General features: G+C 42.3%; 1 protein-coding gene across 1 annotated transcript; it reads right to left on the bottom strand.

Annotated features, from left to right (window-relative positions):
• Positions 1-12,913: 12,913 nt before the first annotated feature.
• rap2b (RAP2B, member of RAS oncogene family) lies at positions 12,914-15,429 on the bottom strand. The gene is made up of 2 exons (XM_039647577.2): positions 14,547-15,429; positions 12,914-13,614 (listed from the first exon to the last, which is right to left on the bottom strand). Exon 1 carries the CDS (start codon positions 15,137-15,139, stop codon positions 14,591-14,593), a length of 549 nt encoding a protein of 182 aa, XP_039503511.1. The 5' UTR covers positions 15,140-15,429; the 3' UTR covers positions 12,914-13,614; positions 14,547-14,590.
• Positions 15,430-17,272: the final 1,843 nt, after the last annotated feature.

Here is a 17,272-nt window from a genome sequence, read left to right on the forward strand (position 1 = left end):
CAGAGTACGACACACAGCTCTTGTGCTCAGATCAGCTGCGTGAGAGTGTGTGTCTGATCTCCACATGTTTAGCTGGACCGTCAGCGCCGATTCCCCAACTGAGCCGACACACACTCGTGCAGGCGCTGGAATGTGTTTGAAGACTTTCAGTCCCACAAAAGCCAGTGTTATTCAGATCTAACACAACAGAACAGCAGGCAGATGAACAACACACACACACTGTGTGTGTAAACCAGGATGAGCTGCGGACAAGAACAACAAATCCGCCTAAACTAAAGGTCAGCCGTGACAACCAGAACTAGTTTGATAATGATTGTGACTGACGTCCAGTGGCTGCTGTGTGTGTGTGTGTGTGACCACGGGCATTATTGTGTGCACAATAAAAAAATGTATTTAAATAATTTTTACAAATTGTAATAAATATTAAAATGAATTACTATTGGATACTCTGTGATGTTAATGACATTTTTCACTCAGGGTTATTATTGTTAAACCCCAACATTCCCTGTTTGATTTGGAGGAGGAGCACACGGACGCAGCTGATGTAAATCATTTATTCTAGTAAGTGCTAATGGCGTTATTGAATAGTGTCTGTAAACTGCACAAAGACTGTTTAAATATTAAATGCGCGCACAGACAGACGCGCTCACGCTGGGCGTTCATTCACTCTCGCTCCTACATTAGTAAGACTATATAGACTACTGAGATTTGTTCTATACTGATCTGTAAAACCAAAAAGATCGTTTAAATATGAATCGGGTGTGTGAACAAACAAACGCACAGATGCATAGCCTACTGTTATAGACGAAATAGATTATAAAGTTTTTACCATAAAATAGACATCAAATAAGCTTTAGTTAGACAGTTTCTACTCATATGTTAAAGATATAGTATGTTTTAAAACTAAACGAATCAACTGTTATCCAATGCAAGCTAATGCGATGCACATATCAAAATAACGAATCCTTAACTTTGAAATTGGCCTACTTTAAAAATAACACTTTATATGGAAAAAGAATTTTCTTTTTAAAATGTTTCCAACTCTAACTTTGAACCAATTCTACACAATGGCCCATATAACCTATTTGACCAGGATTTGTTTCCAGGTATGACTAAAAATGGGTTTTTGACTTTCATTTATATTTTGAGTTATATATATGAGCATATATATATGTATGTTGTCCTTTCAATTTTTTCTTGTCTGACTCACCTGAATGAAAGGCTCATTATAATGTGTGTCTTTGTCTCTCGGGTGAGAATAAACTAATTATTCAGGATGAGAGCTGGCCTGTTCATGCCCATTCTCATATTACCTTGGCAAACAAAAAAATGTTTTCCACAATATAACCCAATTCACAGTTTTATGTGAACGATTAGGAGGATGATTTTCAGATCATTGTGAAGAAAAAACTCTAGGTCACAACATCCATTAGTCAAAAGTCGCATATTTAGTATCTGTTTTGTGGCCTTATTTCAGAAACTTTAATTTTTATTTTTTTCAATAACCACTCATAAACAATATTCACTCAAAAATACAAACATGTACATACATGTTGCTCACATATTATGGTAGCCCTGTTTGCGCTAAATATAGTGTAATTTCACCTGTGCTATAAATAGGTTTATAAGCAACTGAAAAAAGCACAAACGTCAGGGCATGTCAGAACATCTCAAGGACCCCCAAATACACCGTAGACCTCAGAGGAGCTCTGGAGCGGAGTGTGCGAGAGCAGGTCCTCCTGATGGGAATCTCCTACTAAAGGCCCGTAGAACCACAACTTACTCCACTAACCCGAACCCGTCCACTAATACTCTGATGAAGGACATGCTCATAGTTAGTAGAGAGATTATTGCAATTTTTAAATCTTACATCACCTCAGGCTGTACAAATCATCTCCTAATTGAATAATCGCTCACATACACACACATCTTCACACATTATCAAGAGGCATGAGCAATAATCTGACACTAGCAAGCTAATATTTACACATGCTGAACGTGTTTAATGTCACAACACTCGGAGACAGACGCCGCCCGCCTCCTAAACACACTCATGAGGAGCTGGAGTATTTACACACACACATCCACCAAACCATCCCTGTATCCACACACACACACACACACACTCGAGAGACGTTAGTCTTGTAGTCTGTCTTCGGATCCTCCCACTGTCAGCATGCAGAGACAAACACACTCTTGTCAAGTTTCTGTCTTTGAGTGAGAGATAAGAAAAAGCCTTGTGTTCACTCTGAGGAAGACAACAGTGCCAGCCTCCCCGTCACGCTCACGCTAGCTCTAACACACACACACACACACACTCAGTGCGTCTGATGTTTGGTCCAAAGCATTATCTTACAGCTGTTTCCTTCAGCCTCCATCTCAGACACACACGATTCATCTCAGCCTCTCGATAGTATCAGCTTACAGGAGTGTAACCCAACCCAGTGTGTGTGTGTGTGTGTGTGTGTGTGTGTGACAACCTTATCAGCCGCAGGCCGAGGAACAGACCCACAGAAACACAGGCAGGGCTTCACTGCTCAGCGCTGAATTCACCAGGAAAGAATGTGCAGCTGAGACTGTGTGTGTGTGTGTGTGTGTGTGTGTGTGTGTGTGTGTGTTACACTAACAACATGTGAACAGTCTTGTGTGAGACTCAAGTTAATGTTGATGTTCAGTGTTAAAACAGTCTCTCCATCTTCCGCTGATATCAGTCCGACTCTCTGTAAACACTGCACTGCTCTGAACTGTTGATTTCACCGAAAGACTCTTAATATTCAGTGATATGATGATTTACTGCACTGACACCTGAACTATTGATCTGAATAATGACGATATCAGGAAACGCTTCATTTTAGTGTGTGTTACACATACGACACGTACTGCAGTGATAACAGTAATTACATGCAACTAACTCAAAATACTGATATTGTTCAGTATAATTACACTGTAAGATTATTATTATAAGATAATTACACTGCATTAGTGTCTCCTGTAGATCTGCTTCAGATGTAATTGATTTTGTTTCATAGTTGATGATTTCATAACATTATTTTTGTTTATTCTGCTAGTAAAGTGCTTTAGAAATAAAGCTGACTTGACTTGATTAGTGCACTGTTCATGCTATTAAAGTTGATAATGTTATAGTTTTAGTCGTTTAAAGAGGTTAATCAAAGTTTTTGAGCTATGAATATAACAGATATGTAACAATGATGAGTGTTGCACGTCAGACAGGCCAAAATCAGCCTTTTACAGCACACACACACACACACACACACACACACAGTTCCGGTTAGATAACAGTGGAGCAGACGCGAGTGTGATCGTGACTTCACACACTCCCGAGACTCGTCCGGCGGGCAGCAGACGTCTCTTGACCGTACTACAGGATAATAAATAACATATCCTAATATATAATCCTGTGTGTCTGTGGAATTACTGTAATCTCAAGAGGTGTGTGTGGAAGAGGAGCTGATGATCAGACTCGGTTGCAGTGTGTGTCCAGCAGTGTGTGTACAGCAGTGTGTGACGCTTATTGCTGTAGCAACCAAGAATCATTTTGCTCCATTTATCATTTATTAACTCACAAATACAACAACACACGGATAAACCCTGAGCTCTCTGACCTGTCAATCACGGGTCGTAATGAGCCTTGAGAGGGTAATTTGCTTAGATTAATAGCAATTAGATTTACGATAATGAGATCTTATGAGTGTAAAGAGATGTTGTTTTAAAGGTCTCCTACAAGGTCATCCAAGGTCAAACACACACTAATATTCAGCTCTTTCCTCTCAGTGTCTGAAACGCCTCCATCGAGGATTCAGGCTCTCTAAGCCCCGCCTCTCTGAGAGCTGCTCTGCTGTGATTGGTCAGAGAGCAAACGCTCATTATCATCTCGGTCTCTCAGCTCTTGATCACAGTGATACGAACAGTGACGATGGCGTGTGTTTTACCGTATCGATCTCAGAAAACAACACGAGCCGAACTCTTCCAGTCTCAGAGACACTACAGTGTTAGAGGGCGGAGCTAAGAGACGCTGCTCAGCCAATCAGGACCACAGGCTGGCATTATGCAAATGAGGCACAAACCTACAGCAGGAAGTGCGACTGAATTACCGACGACTCGTTTCAGTTCAGAATCAGGAGACAAAAACTCAATTTATCTGCACTTTGATCTGTGAAACTTTGCAGAGCTTTTACATTGACTAACAGACTTATTACACATACATGACAGGTCATATACAAACACCATAATGGGGAACTAATCCTGAAGGCATTCTACTAAAGCAGATACAGTGTGTGTTAGGTGTGTGTTTAGCACTCGTACAGAAAAACTTATGATAAAGTGTCATTAATTGAGTTTCTGTTCACTAGATGTGATATTCTCTAAGCTTTACAAACTTTACAATCAGCTTAGGTGAAACTGTTTAACTGCATAGAAAAACACACTAAAACACACACACACACACACACACACACACACACACACACACACACACACACGCGATCAGCTAACACTAAACACACTTGCTAAACACATGAAGCGTGTGGAAACTCTAAACATAATTCTCATAAGCCACTCCTCGTATCACACACTCACACTCCTCGTATCACTCCTCGTATCACACACTCACACTCCTCGTATCACTCCTCGTATCACACACTCACACTCCTCATATCACTCCTCGTATCACACACTCACACTCCTCGTATCACTCCTCGTATCACACACTCACACTCCTCGTATCACTCCTCGTATCACACACTCACACTCCTCGTATCACTCCTCGTATCACACACTCACACTCCTCGTATCACTCCTCGTATCACACACTCACACTCCTCGTATCGCTCCTCGTATCAATCCTCGTATCACACACTCACACTCCTCGTATCACTCCTCGTATCACACACTCACACTCCTCGTATCACTCCTCGTATCACACACTCACACTCCTCGTATCACACACTCTCACTCCTCGTATCACACACTCTCACTCCTCGTATCACTCCTGGTAACTTGAAAAAAGTAATCTGATTTTGTAACTTGCTTTACATCCAACACAGCAATGCTGTTTTCCTCTCTAAACACACACACACATCCCTCCCTCCCTCCAGCTCTGGGTGACCTCTGACCCCTGGACACATCCACACACACACACACACACACACTGAAGAGAAGAGCCTGCTGGGAAAGAGCAGAGAACTGACAGGAGTAAGGAGGATCTGAGAGAGGTGTGTGTGTGTGTGTGTGTGTGTGTGTGTGTGTGTGTGTGTGTGTGCGCGCATCAGCTCTGATCCAACAATAATTTTTATCTCCTGCATTGACAGTATCATACAAGAACTGAACTGAGCTGGACGATGACATCACGGTTTTCTCCAGAGTGGCTATACACACACATACACACACGCACACACACACACACACACACACACACACACACACACACACACACACACACACACACACACACACACACACACACACACACACACACACACACACACACACACACACACACACACACACACACACATATATATATATATATATATATTTATACATAAATGAATAACTTTACAATGACAATGAAGCATCCGTGAACTGCCTTAATCTGGCCTGAGACGCTATTCTCTTCTGGAAACACCGTTGCATTATTTTCCTGTTATCTCTGTAAAGATGCTCTGAAACACTGTGTTGTAACAGCGCTATATGAATAAAGCTGACTTGACTGTGTGTGTGTGTGTGTGTGTGTGTGTGTGTGACAGAGAGAGTCAGAGCAAGACAGGAAGTCTCAGATGGAAACACCCTTCCTTCCTGCCAGAGCAGGGATCATAGGCAGACACACACACACACACGCTTACCCTTACACAAACACACCTGCACAGGCGCTTCAGTGGTGTTGGGTTCGAGTCCGGGTTCCCCAACTCTACGCCTCAGTGCTGCAGAGAAGGTTCTTCATGAGAGGTTGCAGTAAAAATGCCTTTTGTCTCTTTAGGCTTACGCAATTCTCCACAATGTTGCAAGAAAGCTGCACATCCCCGTCCACGAGAAACAGGACAGTCGGAGGGAGAACGGGAACAGGAAGTGGAGGAAGAGTCCAACGATGACTACTTCCTGTCTGAAGACCCGAAACATGTCGATCAAAATCAACACTGTTTGTACATTAATAGGAGCACCGAGATATTTGTATTACATGTTATGGTTCCCCAGTGTGTCGTTTACTTCATCAGAACCCACACACACACACACACACACACACACACACTTACAGTCACAACAATGATCCTTCTGTCATCCTTCACACACTCCACTGCTGTTCAGAGTTCCTGCTGCGAACCACAAGACTGGATCTGTTGATCATTACAAGTCAATTGTGACCAAAACATGTGTGTGAGACAGAGAAAGAGAGAGTGTGTGTGTGAGAGAGAGTGTGTGTGTGTTCATGTTTATATTACATTGTGTGCCCATAAGTACAGTAAAACATGAAAATCACCTATATTGTGGGGTCCAGCCAGCAGTCCCCATGAGGAAAACAGCGTATAAATCAGACTAAGTAATGTTTCCTGTGAGGGGTCGGGTTAGGGATGGGGCAGGGGACAGAATATACAGTTAGGTGTTTGATTGGCATCGATAGTGCCTTGAAGAACCTTTAACCTCCACTGAGTTCCTTAAAAACATACAGCATGCGATCCGTTCTATGATTGTTAGAGCAGACTCAGATATGAGGTCATTGAGTGTTTCTGCTAGAGATTGAACTGACAGTAAACATGTTATTATATGCCGTTTCTGACATGTTTACACTTGGTTTTCTCATACAACAGCGAGAGTAACATCAGCATACTGTTTGTGTTTTAGTGTGTTCAGAGAATCATAGAAGGGAGATTCATCTGCACCCTCGTGGCCTCGAGGCCTTCAAACAAAGACAATCTCAACAGTTCTCGAGTGTTAAAGGTTCCTCTTTAAGAAGAAACAGGGCTAAATAAAGCTTCAGCCACAGCCTCTCTCTTAACACTGAGTTTAACCTCTTTCCTGTGTCTGAAGAACAGGAACACACAGAGAATAATCACAGAAACCACCAACAGGAGGAGCAGACCCCGACCACTGCCTACGGGACCTCACAGAAACCACCAACAAGAGGGGCAGACCCCAATCACTGCCTACGGGACCTCACAGAAACCACCAACAAGAGGAGCAGACCCCGACCACTGCCTACAGGACCTCACAGAAACCACCAACAGGAGCAGACCCCAATCACTGCCTACAGGACCTCACAGAAACCACCCACAGGAGGAGCAGACCCCGATCACTGCCTACAGGACCTCACAGAAACCACCCACAGGAGGAGCAGACCCCGATCACTGCCTACAGGACCTCACAGAAACCACTCACAGGAGGAGCAGACCCCAATCACTGCCTACAGGACCTCACAGAAACCACCCACAGGAGGAGCAGACCCCGATCACTGCCTACAGGACCTCACAGAAACCACCCACAGGAGGAGCAGACCCCAATCACTGCCTACAGGACCTCACAGAAACCACCAACAAGAGGAGCAGACCCCGACCACTGCCTACAGGACCTCATAGAAACCACCCACAGGAGGAGCAGACCCCGACCACTGCCTACAGGACCTCATAGAAACCACCCACAGGAGGAGCAGACCCCGACCACTGCCTACAGGACCTCACAGAAACCACCAACAAGAGGAGCAGACCCCGACCACTGCCTACAGGACCTCACAGAAACCACACACAGGAGGAGCAGACCCCGACCACTGCCTACAGGACCTCATAGAAACCACTCACAGGAGGAGCAGACCCCAATCACTGCCTACAGGACCTCACAGAAACCACTCACACACGCAGACTTAAAGAAAAGCAGAGAGCGTTCTGGATGTGAACTTTGACAGAGCTTTACAAAAGAGCGGTTGCGTAAACACTAGTTTCTCAAGAGTAGAGAAAGTGAAGAAACGCAACAGGAAAGAGGGAAGCGTCTGTAATCTTTCATCTCCGTTCACTGCAGATAAACTGAAACGAGGACTCGCTTTACTGAAACACTTCCTCATTCACAGAAACCTGCTCAGCAAAAGATCCGCCACCAAAATTAACTAAACAAGCAGCTGCCAATCATGAGTGTGTGTGTGTGGAGTCAATGGTGTGTTCAGGCAAGCACATGTGTGTGTGGATCCAGGGCATGTCACGACATGTCAGACTGGGTCTGTCAGTTCACCGTGTCACATGACCTCCGATCGCCATGTCACATGACCTCCGGCCCTGTCAGTGCCCTGGGGCAAACAATGACTGACAAGAGAAATGCCAGCAATGCAATCGTTTACAAAAACTCCTGCATATCTTCATGACACACTAAAATGAGCTCTTCTATATCTTAAAAAACCACAAAACACAATAAATCTCCTTAATGATCAATACATCTGTCACCGCACATATTTCTCATTGGTAACGCTGACATGAATGCAACTGTTGATTGTGTTCATGTCAGCTCAGGTCCGTTACTAAATAACATGAACAGTTTTATCCTTTGATTTTTAATAATGTAGCCTATTAATAAACGTTGAAGTGAATATTAATGCTTCTTTATCATTGTAGTTTACAAATGTAAACCTGAGTGAAAAGTGTTGCAGATTCCAACAATCTGAGACGAGTGAAATGACTCAATATTATCAGCAACTGAAGATTTGAAGTAAATGTAACATTCAGAATATTTTTTTAAAGTTTCTAATCAAAGGAAACCAAAAATAAAAGTTCACATGGTCAGTGCATTAGTGAACTATAAACCAGTGACTATATTAAATGTTAATGTATGATAAATGCCATTTATCATAAAATATTTTGGGAACACTTCAGAATAAGGTATTCTTAATGATGAGAAACGCATCATCTTTGTTGACATTAGATATAGATATGCTCATATAGCTCAGTCAGGTCCATTAAATAATATTAACAACTATTGATTTTAATTATGTATAAGTAAATACTGATTAATAAATGATTAATAATAATAATTAAAGATTAATAAATGCTTTAGAAGTATTTTTCATTGGCAGTTCATTTTATTGAATGCTAACAAACTGAACCTTGTTGTGAAGTGCGACCAATATTTTTTTATTTATTTTATGGCACAATATTTCCATAAATCTGTTACTTCGGCACTACACCGCAATCATAAACACCTGACGACCCAGAGAAGAACAGCTGGAAGTTATTCCTTGTGTGTGTGTGTGTGTGTGTGTGTGTGTGTGTGTGTGTGTGTGAGCAGATTGTCCATCTGAACGCCAGAGAGGAGCCGCACCCTCTGAAACAGAAACACACTGAACTCGCTTCACTTTCGTGTTTCGCCACAGAGGAAAGACTTCAGCTTCTCTCCGATTCACAAATTAATTCTATAATAATTTCCAAGCCTGCAGCTGTGGACGGGTTCAATAAACATCGAGCAGAACTAAACTCCCAGCCTTTACTGCGGGAAGGTTAAAGCACACATATGAAGCGAGAGGACGGCAGTGTGTGTGTGTGCGTGTGTGTGTGTGTGTGGACAGGCCTTCGCCTGAGAGCGCGTTACTGCAGTGGACAAGCCCGGGCGGATCGGCAGCAGGAATGAGAACAATGACTGGAATCCCAGGGTTTTCCCAGATCTGAGCCTGCGGGCACGAGAGAAGTCTCGCGAGACTCAGACTCTCACACACACACACACACACACACCTCAGCGATTAATTATTCAAACACAGTTGGCCTTCATGTCTGGGTGAAACAAAAACTGAAGTATAACAATTAGAAACAGGTTTAGATTACTGATGCAAGAGGAAATGTGTCATGTGACAGAGACGCAACTTCTGTCATAAGCAACCAGGCAATATTAAAGGAGTAGTTCACTTTTAAAAACATTTTTTCTGATAATTTACTCGCCCCCGTGTCATCCAAGATGTCCATGTCTTTCTTTCTTCAGTGGAAAAGAAATTAAGGTTTTTGATGAAAACATTCCAGGATTTTCTCCATATAATGGACTTCAATGGGGTCCAAACGGTTCATGATCCAAATGAGAGTTTCAGTACAAACTGTTCAAATGGCTTTAAATGATTCCAGATGATGAATAAGGGTCTTATCAAGCGAAAAGATCGCTCATTTAATAAAGAAATAACAAAGTTTAAGTTTTATAAGCTCAACTGGTCGCCTTGCTCTGTTCTGTGACGCGCGTTCGTGACTCTCCCCAGATAGCACGAGTCAATTTGATGTGATGTTTACATCTGGAAGACGTATTTTTAAGAGTGTTTGCTCATCTGCAATACGTCTATAGGACGTGTCCTGTCAGATGTCAAATAGACGTCAGTTTAACATGCATTCTAAATCATTACATACATCTTAAAGACATCTTCTAAACGTCTATTTGACATCTGACAGGAAACGTCCACGTATTGCAGATGAGTAAACACTCTTAAAAATACGTCTCCAAGATTTAAAAATCACATCAAATTGACTTGTGCTATGTGGGTCCTGTTCGAACTCGTTTATCAAAATGAATGAATCTTTTTCCGAGTCATTTGGTTCATTCAATGAACGAAACGAACAAATTGATTCAGAAAGATTTCTTCATTTTGATGAGAGTCACAAACGTACGTCACAGAACAGAGCAAGGCGAGCATTTGTGCTTATAAAACTTAAACTTTGTTATTTATTTATTAAATGAGCGATCGTTTCGCTTGATAAGACCCTTATTCATCGTCTAGAATCGTTTAAAGCCCTTTGAACAGTTTGCACTGAAACTCTCATTTGAACCTTGAACCGTTTGGACCCCATTGAAGTTCATTATATGGAGAAAATCCTGGAATGTTTTCATCAACAACCTTAATTTCTTTTCGACTGAAGAAAGAAAGACGTGGACATCTTGGATGACATGGGGGTGAGTAAATTATCAGCAAAAGTTTTTTTCAAAAGTGAACTACTCCTTTAATGTCAAGAAACAAAAATGTATTGGCCTCAAATATGCTTCAGATCTTTAAAGCTGGTAACACTTCATTGTACAGTGTCTATTACACATGCGTACTATAGTTACTATAGAAAAGGAATAGTTCACTTCAAAATGAAAACTCCATTTACTCAAGCCTGTACGAGTTTCTTTCTTCTGCTGAACATAAAAGATGATATTCTGAAGTATGTTTGTGACCAAACCATTATTGGACCCCATTGACTTTCATGGTAGGAAAAAAATACTTCATTTTGAAGTGAACTTTTCATTTAAATGTATAATTACACTGTAACACGGACACATTGAAATGAAGGGTTACACTTTATTTAAGGTGTCAGTGTTACAGTGAAATTATATATTTAAGTACCGAGTAATAGGATTAGGGTTTGGTTGAGGGTTAGTTGCATGTAATAATGCAGGATTTACTGTTATTACTACAGTAAGTACATCTAACATAATTTTACAAGGACACTGTAAAATAAAGTGTTGCCAAATAAAACTGTAAGAGAGAGGAGGACAGGAGTCGGTCTGACCAATGCAACGCACAGGAGATGCTGAACTAAACCCTGAAAATCAGCGCTGGTGACGACAGCACTGCGGGAAAGAGACAAGCACACAGAAACAACACCCACACACACTCTCAAGCTGTGCTGCAACGCTTCCTGCAACACACACACACACGCTCAAAAACACCACAGATCCACAGGCGTATCACACTGGAAATATGTGCATGTTTGTGCTCGTTTTACAGGCTTGGTCACTGGCATTCAGCAGCACACACACACACACACACACACTCAACAACACTGCAGCCCTTTAAACAGAGAAGCACATCTCAGATCACATGACTGACACCAGAAGACCTGTGACGGCGCAAACTGACCACACATCAGCTGACGAGTTGCTCAAAGCCTTCGCCATCACAAAAGTTAAGCTCGTGTGGAGGCCATGGGGAAGCGAAACTCGAGCGCGGAGGAAAGTGTGATGATGACGAGATCAACTTCCTCTGATTTAAACATGTCAACATCACATCAGAGTTTAAAGCAAACTCAGGACTATCAGTGTTCACACACAAACATCATGAAGTGTAATTCACGTCACCCGAGACTTGCTCTTGATTTTGACAGTTGGAAGTCAATGGGGACCAAAACAGTTTGCATTTGAAAACGTTTTAAACGTGGAGATGAGGGCGAGCGAATGATGCGAAAGCTCTCTCTCCAACAGTGCGAGTGTGTCGACAGCATGAAGCGAGCGTAAACTGGACAATGACATGTCTAGGAAACCATTTACATTAATAAAGTGGTCTTTAGTTAGCATGAACAATACTTCTTCAGCATTAGTTTCAATATGAACTAATACGTCACTACAATCAAAGGTTGTAATTGTTAACAGTATGAATGCACTGTGTAATTTTGATTAACATAAACAATGATTAATAAATGCTAAGAGAGCTCATTGATAGTAAATATATTAACTATTGAACGTTACTGTAAAGTGTTATGAATGTTTCTAAAATTACAAATCCAGCAAGGCCACTGGTGACTGCGGTGAAGCGCACATTAGCCCGTTTGGGACTCCTGCACACATGTATAATTATGAGCAGGCCAACGCCTGATGCTAAACATGCTATTTCTAAACCTTAACCAAACATTCCTGACATGTGTTTTACAAGAGGAGTGTGTCTTTAAGGCACGAGATCGAGTCACATGACCCAGCACACATCTGAAACCTTCATTCCCAGATTCACCCGAACACCGTGCGTGTTTACAGGATCATCAAAGTGCATTAAACCGTCGCCAGAGATCGGACCCGTCAATCAATTTATGCATAATTACCAGTTGCTCAAGGTTAAGAGGTTTGCATTCATTAACCCCACCACGAACCAACAGCGAGTTCTCGAACAAAAGGAGGGCAAACAAAACACTGTGCATGATGATGTTTTTTAAAAATGCATGTATTAAAAGTCTCTTTAAAACAATCAGAGAGCTGTTAAAACGCTCGCCTGAAATTAAACGTACAATCAGATTAGAATTTCAATGGTACATCACATTTGTTAAAAACAAAACAGATCTGATTCAAAACTGGTCTAGAGACAGTGGTTTGAGTCTTCGAGTCTGAGGGCTTCGGTACCTGTGTTTGTGTTTGAGGAAAAAAGGCCAAGAAGATTTTTACTCAAAGGCCGAAACAAAACAACGTTCGTCCGTCCAGCCGCAGAAACCGTAGCAAGCGTAAGTGTGTGTGTAAGTACTGGGTGGATTTCCTCGAACCGAGACTCCTCGCAGGTTGGCACTAAACTCAGCTTTTTGGAAGGCACTCGACGCGACGATGACGTAAAGATCCTCGCGTCAAAACAGTAAATAAAGTCCTCGTGCAGCGCTCAAGGAGGAGGGAAGTGGTTTCAATACTTTATAGGATTCACAACAAGGGTTTCCAAAGAGAGTCGCCTCAAACTCCCGCCGTGCGTCTCGGAGTTCCACGTTTTTGGGGTTTAAGTTCCAGTTGAGAGTGCAAGACACTTGTGTTGACATCAATGACATCTTCGCAGAATTCCTGAAGACTGATCCACTATTCCGAAGCTCTCCTCTTCCTCATCCTCGCGAGGAGACGCAGCTCAACAGTACAGAAATCCTGCAACACCTCCAACATAAAATGAAATAAAAACAATTACTAGCACGCGTCTGTGTTGCAACACAGACAGGCACATGAAAACACACACACACCCCTCAAGTGCCCAATGTGTTGGTTCGTCTATATTCATATACATATAATCCCAGAACATTCAAGTATTCTGTCATGTAAACACTGGTTTTAATATTCTTTTGTCGTGTGCAAGACATGGTAGGACACTTATAGGAACACTGATGACCGTTGAAGGGACAGTCCACACAAAACCGACCACTCTGTCATCGTCCGCGTTTATAATAAACCATACTTCACAAACGGGAGAACGGCGGTCCGAGATCAGTCATAGTGTGAGCGAATTATGACAGAATCTTCATTTTTGCCTGAATTGTCTCCTTAACAGTGACATGGAAGTCCATTTCCACCACATAAGAAGAAAAATCATACTTTGGTAAACCTTAATTATGACATAACAAGTCGAAATTAGGACATAAAAAGTCGCATTTGAAGTCGAAAGCAAAATTTATAAGATAAAATGGTGAAATTGACATACTAAATGGAAATCATGACATACCAAGTCTTTATTTTGACTTGTGACGTTGAGTCATGCAATTGAAATCGAAAGTCAAAATTTACATACTATGTTGACACGAATAGCCATATTAGGACTAAAAATAGAAATTATGAGATTAAAGAATGACATTATGCCGATCTTTATGTCAATGAATTCCTACTTTTAATGCCACAATTTTGAATTTTACGACTTTTAAAGTCCGAGTTTCGACTGCTATCTTTCTCACACGTATATGACAGTGTTGTGTGGCGGACTCGGCATCCACACAGATTGTTAGTGACGTTTGTCCTCGAGCTTCGAACTTCGCGCGCTCGCTGGTTCGTAAATCGTCGGTTGGTTCTGGCCGTTATTGACTCGAGGCTCGCTCACTCACCATGGCAACAGACGAGAACAAGCACCGAGTAATGGCGCCCGTGTTTAGAGGATCACACAGGAGCAGCACTGATCGCCTCCGCCGGGCGTCGACGCGTAGTTCATCTGCCGCACGATCTCCGCGAACAGCTCGTCCACCGAACCCTTGTTTTTAGCCGAGGTCTCCATGAAGGGGCAGTTCCACTCGTCCGCCAGGGCTTTGCCTTCGCCGGAGGAGACCTCCCGCTCGCCCTCCAGGTCCACCTTATTGCCCACTAGGATCATCGGAACCCGCTCGTAGCGCTTGACCCGGATGATCTGGTCCCGCATGGGCTTGATGTCCTGGAAGCTCTGCTGGTTCACCAGACTGTAAACGAGGATGAAGCCCTGGCCGTTCTTGATGTACAGGTCTCGCATTGAGGCGAACTGCTCGGTACCGGCGGTGTCCAGGATCTCCAGAACCGACGGCGACGAGTCCACCTCGATCTCCTTGCGGTAAAAGTCCTCTATCGTCGGGTCGTACTTCTCGATGAAGGATCCGGTGACGAACTGCACGGTTAGCGCGGATTTTCCCACGCCACCGGAGCCCAACACGACCACTTTGTATTCTCTCATGGCTCCTTCAGCACGGGCACGGGCACGGACTCTCGGTCGCGCGTGCGTGCGCGCTCTCTGTCTCTCTCTCTGGTCTGAAACGCGCCGCGTGCACCCGCCTTGGGCTCAATCCGCATGAATCAGGTCCAAACTCCGGGTTCGGGCTCGCGGCCGCGTGTGCTCCTGCTCGAAGCGTGTTCCGCGGTGAGAATGAGCTCGATTCCGCATCAGAAGCGCATCGTGCTGGAGCTTGTTCCGTGTCTCCGCGAGAGATCAATGCGCCTCTCTCTCTCTCTCCCTCTCTCTCCACAGCTCACCTCTCACACATACACACACACGAGCCGCGCGCACTCTTCCTGCCCACAGTGCGCAGCGCGTCACGCGCTGACGTCACCAGCCGAGCGTTTCTTAAAGGCACAGTCACATAAACAATGACTTGTTGATGTCTAGTCACGGTGGTACGCAGTATGGAATTTCCATTTCTGACACATAAGAAGTGCTTTATGTAATTTGAAATGATGACATAGTAAATTATATGAGATGAATGTAAAAAATCAAGTCCAATATTTCCACATAATCGAAATTATGACATAAAAAGTCCAAATTATGACATGCATGCTGAATTATGAGGTTAAAAAGTCAAAATTATTAAATAAAAACTTGTAATATGACAGATAGAAATTATGACATACTCAATTATAATTATGGCACTGCAAGGCAAAATTTCAGACATACTCACTAAATCATATAAGTGACAAACACTTATATGTCCATGCCCATTTAATCGAAATTATGACTTAAAGTCATAATTAGGACATAAAAAGTCTGATTTGTGACATACATAGTTATGACATACAGAGAAATTGTGACATACTAAATTATAATTATTACATGGCAAGTCAAAGTTATGGCATACAAAGTCATAATTGTGATGAAACAAGCTAGAATTGAAAAGCCAAAATTATGTCAAAATTATAATTTACCAAAACATGATTTTTTTCCACATGTGTCAGAACAATAGTGGTAGTTGGACAATTTAAGTGGTGTCAAAGCAGCTTCACATTAATTAACAGGACAATAACAGTGTGAATGTTGCAATCAATTACAGGCCTAATGAACGTCTCTCTCCAGTGACGATGACGGAAGATAAGAAGCTGCAAAACTGAGAGAAATACTCATTATGGAGATCTGATCGTCATGTGGCCTTTATGAAACCATTTTATTTTGGCTTGACATCATAAATCACAATTTATTTCCATTTTTTTAGTCAAATTTAAAGTGAAAGGAATTCATTTACTCAAAAGTAAACTGAGGGAACTGTGATTTTAGTGTGAGCTGTGCCTTTAAAGGTGTGTGTGTGTGTGTGTGTGTGTGTGTGTGTGTGTGTGTGTGTGTGTGTGTGTGTGTGTGTGTGTGTGTGTGTGTGTGCACACGCCTCACTGTAGAAACGAGTGTCGCAACCGCACGAGTCACAGCCAGAAACTCTGAGATTTATCATAAACTGATGTTATATCAGTGTGTTTCGAAAGAGTTCATCTAGAATACGTTTGGATGTGTTTGAGATATTATAGAGTTATGCTGCACTCGTATAAACATGTTGGCCTGAGATATTTGTGTTCATATCCTGACGGAAATCTGTCTTTATAATGCGGTTCGTGACATCAGAGTAATTCACCAGAGCTCACTCAGGAATTTCCTGGGAAAGCCAGATCTGTGATTAACGTTCCTTGAAAAAGACTTTGATCACAACAGCCCAGATAACAGGCGACGATCTGGCAAAGTTAGGAACAAACTCTCCTCCAGGAACGTTCGTAGAAAGTTATATAATGTTCTCAAAACGTTAGAGCAAAAACATTCATCGTTCATGGAGCGTTTCTGAATCGTTTCGACGTTCCTCTGATGGTTTTTAAATGTTACTTGTTTCAGAACGTTACATTACAAAGTAACGTTCTCATAATGTTTGAAGAATGACATTCGCTTAATGTTCACACAACCAAGAAAAACTGTTTTAAAAGTATAATTGAATTATGTCACAGAATGAAAGTCTCTTTAAGTAATGTTCAGTGTAGTGAACTCTCTAGACTGTAGAAAAAACTTACTTTTTAAAGTCATTTCAACTTCAATTACATGAAACTGATTTTAAGGAATGAGTTG

The sequence above is a fragment of the Pimephales promelas genome, chromosome 10, assembly GCF_988280905.1.
Source record: "Pimephales promelas chromosome 10, fPimPro1.hap1.1, whole genome shotgun sequence".
Taxonomy (NCBI): domain Eukaryota; kingdom Metazoa; phylum Chordata; class Actinopteri; order Cypriniformes; family Leuciscidae; genus Pimephales; species Pimephales promelas.

Excerpts from the sequence above, each read along its gene's own strand:
- rap2b (XM_039647577.2), bottom strand. The coding sequence starts at position 15,139 with ATGAGAGAATACAAAGTGGTCGTGTTGGGCTCCGGTGGCGTGGGAAAA.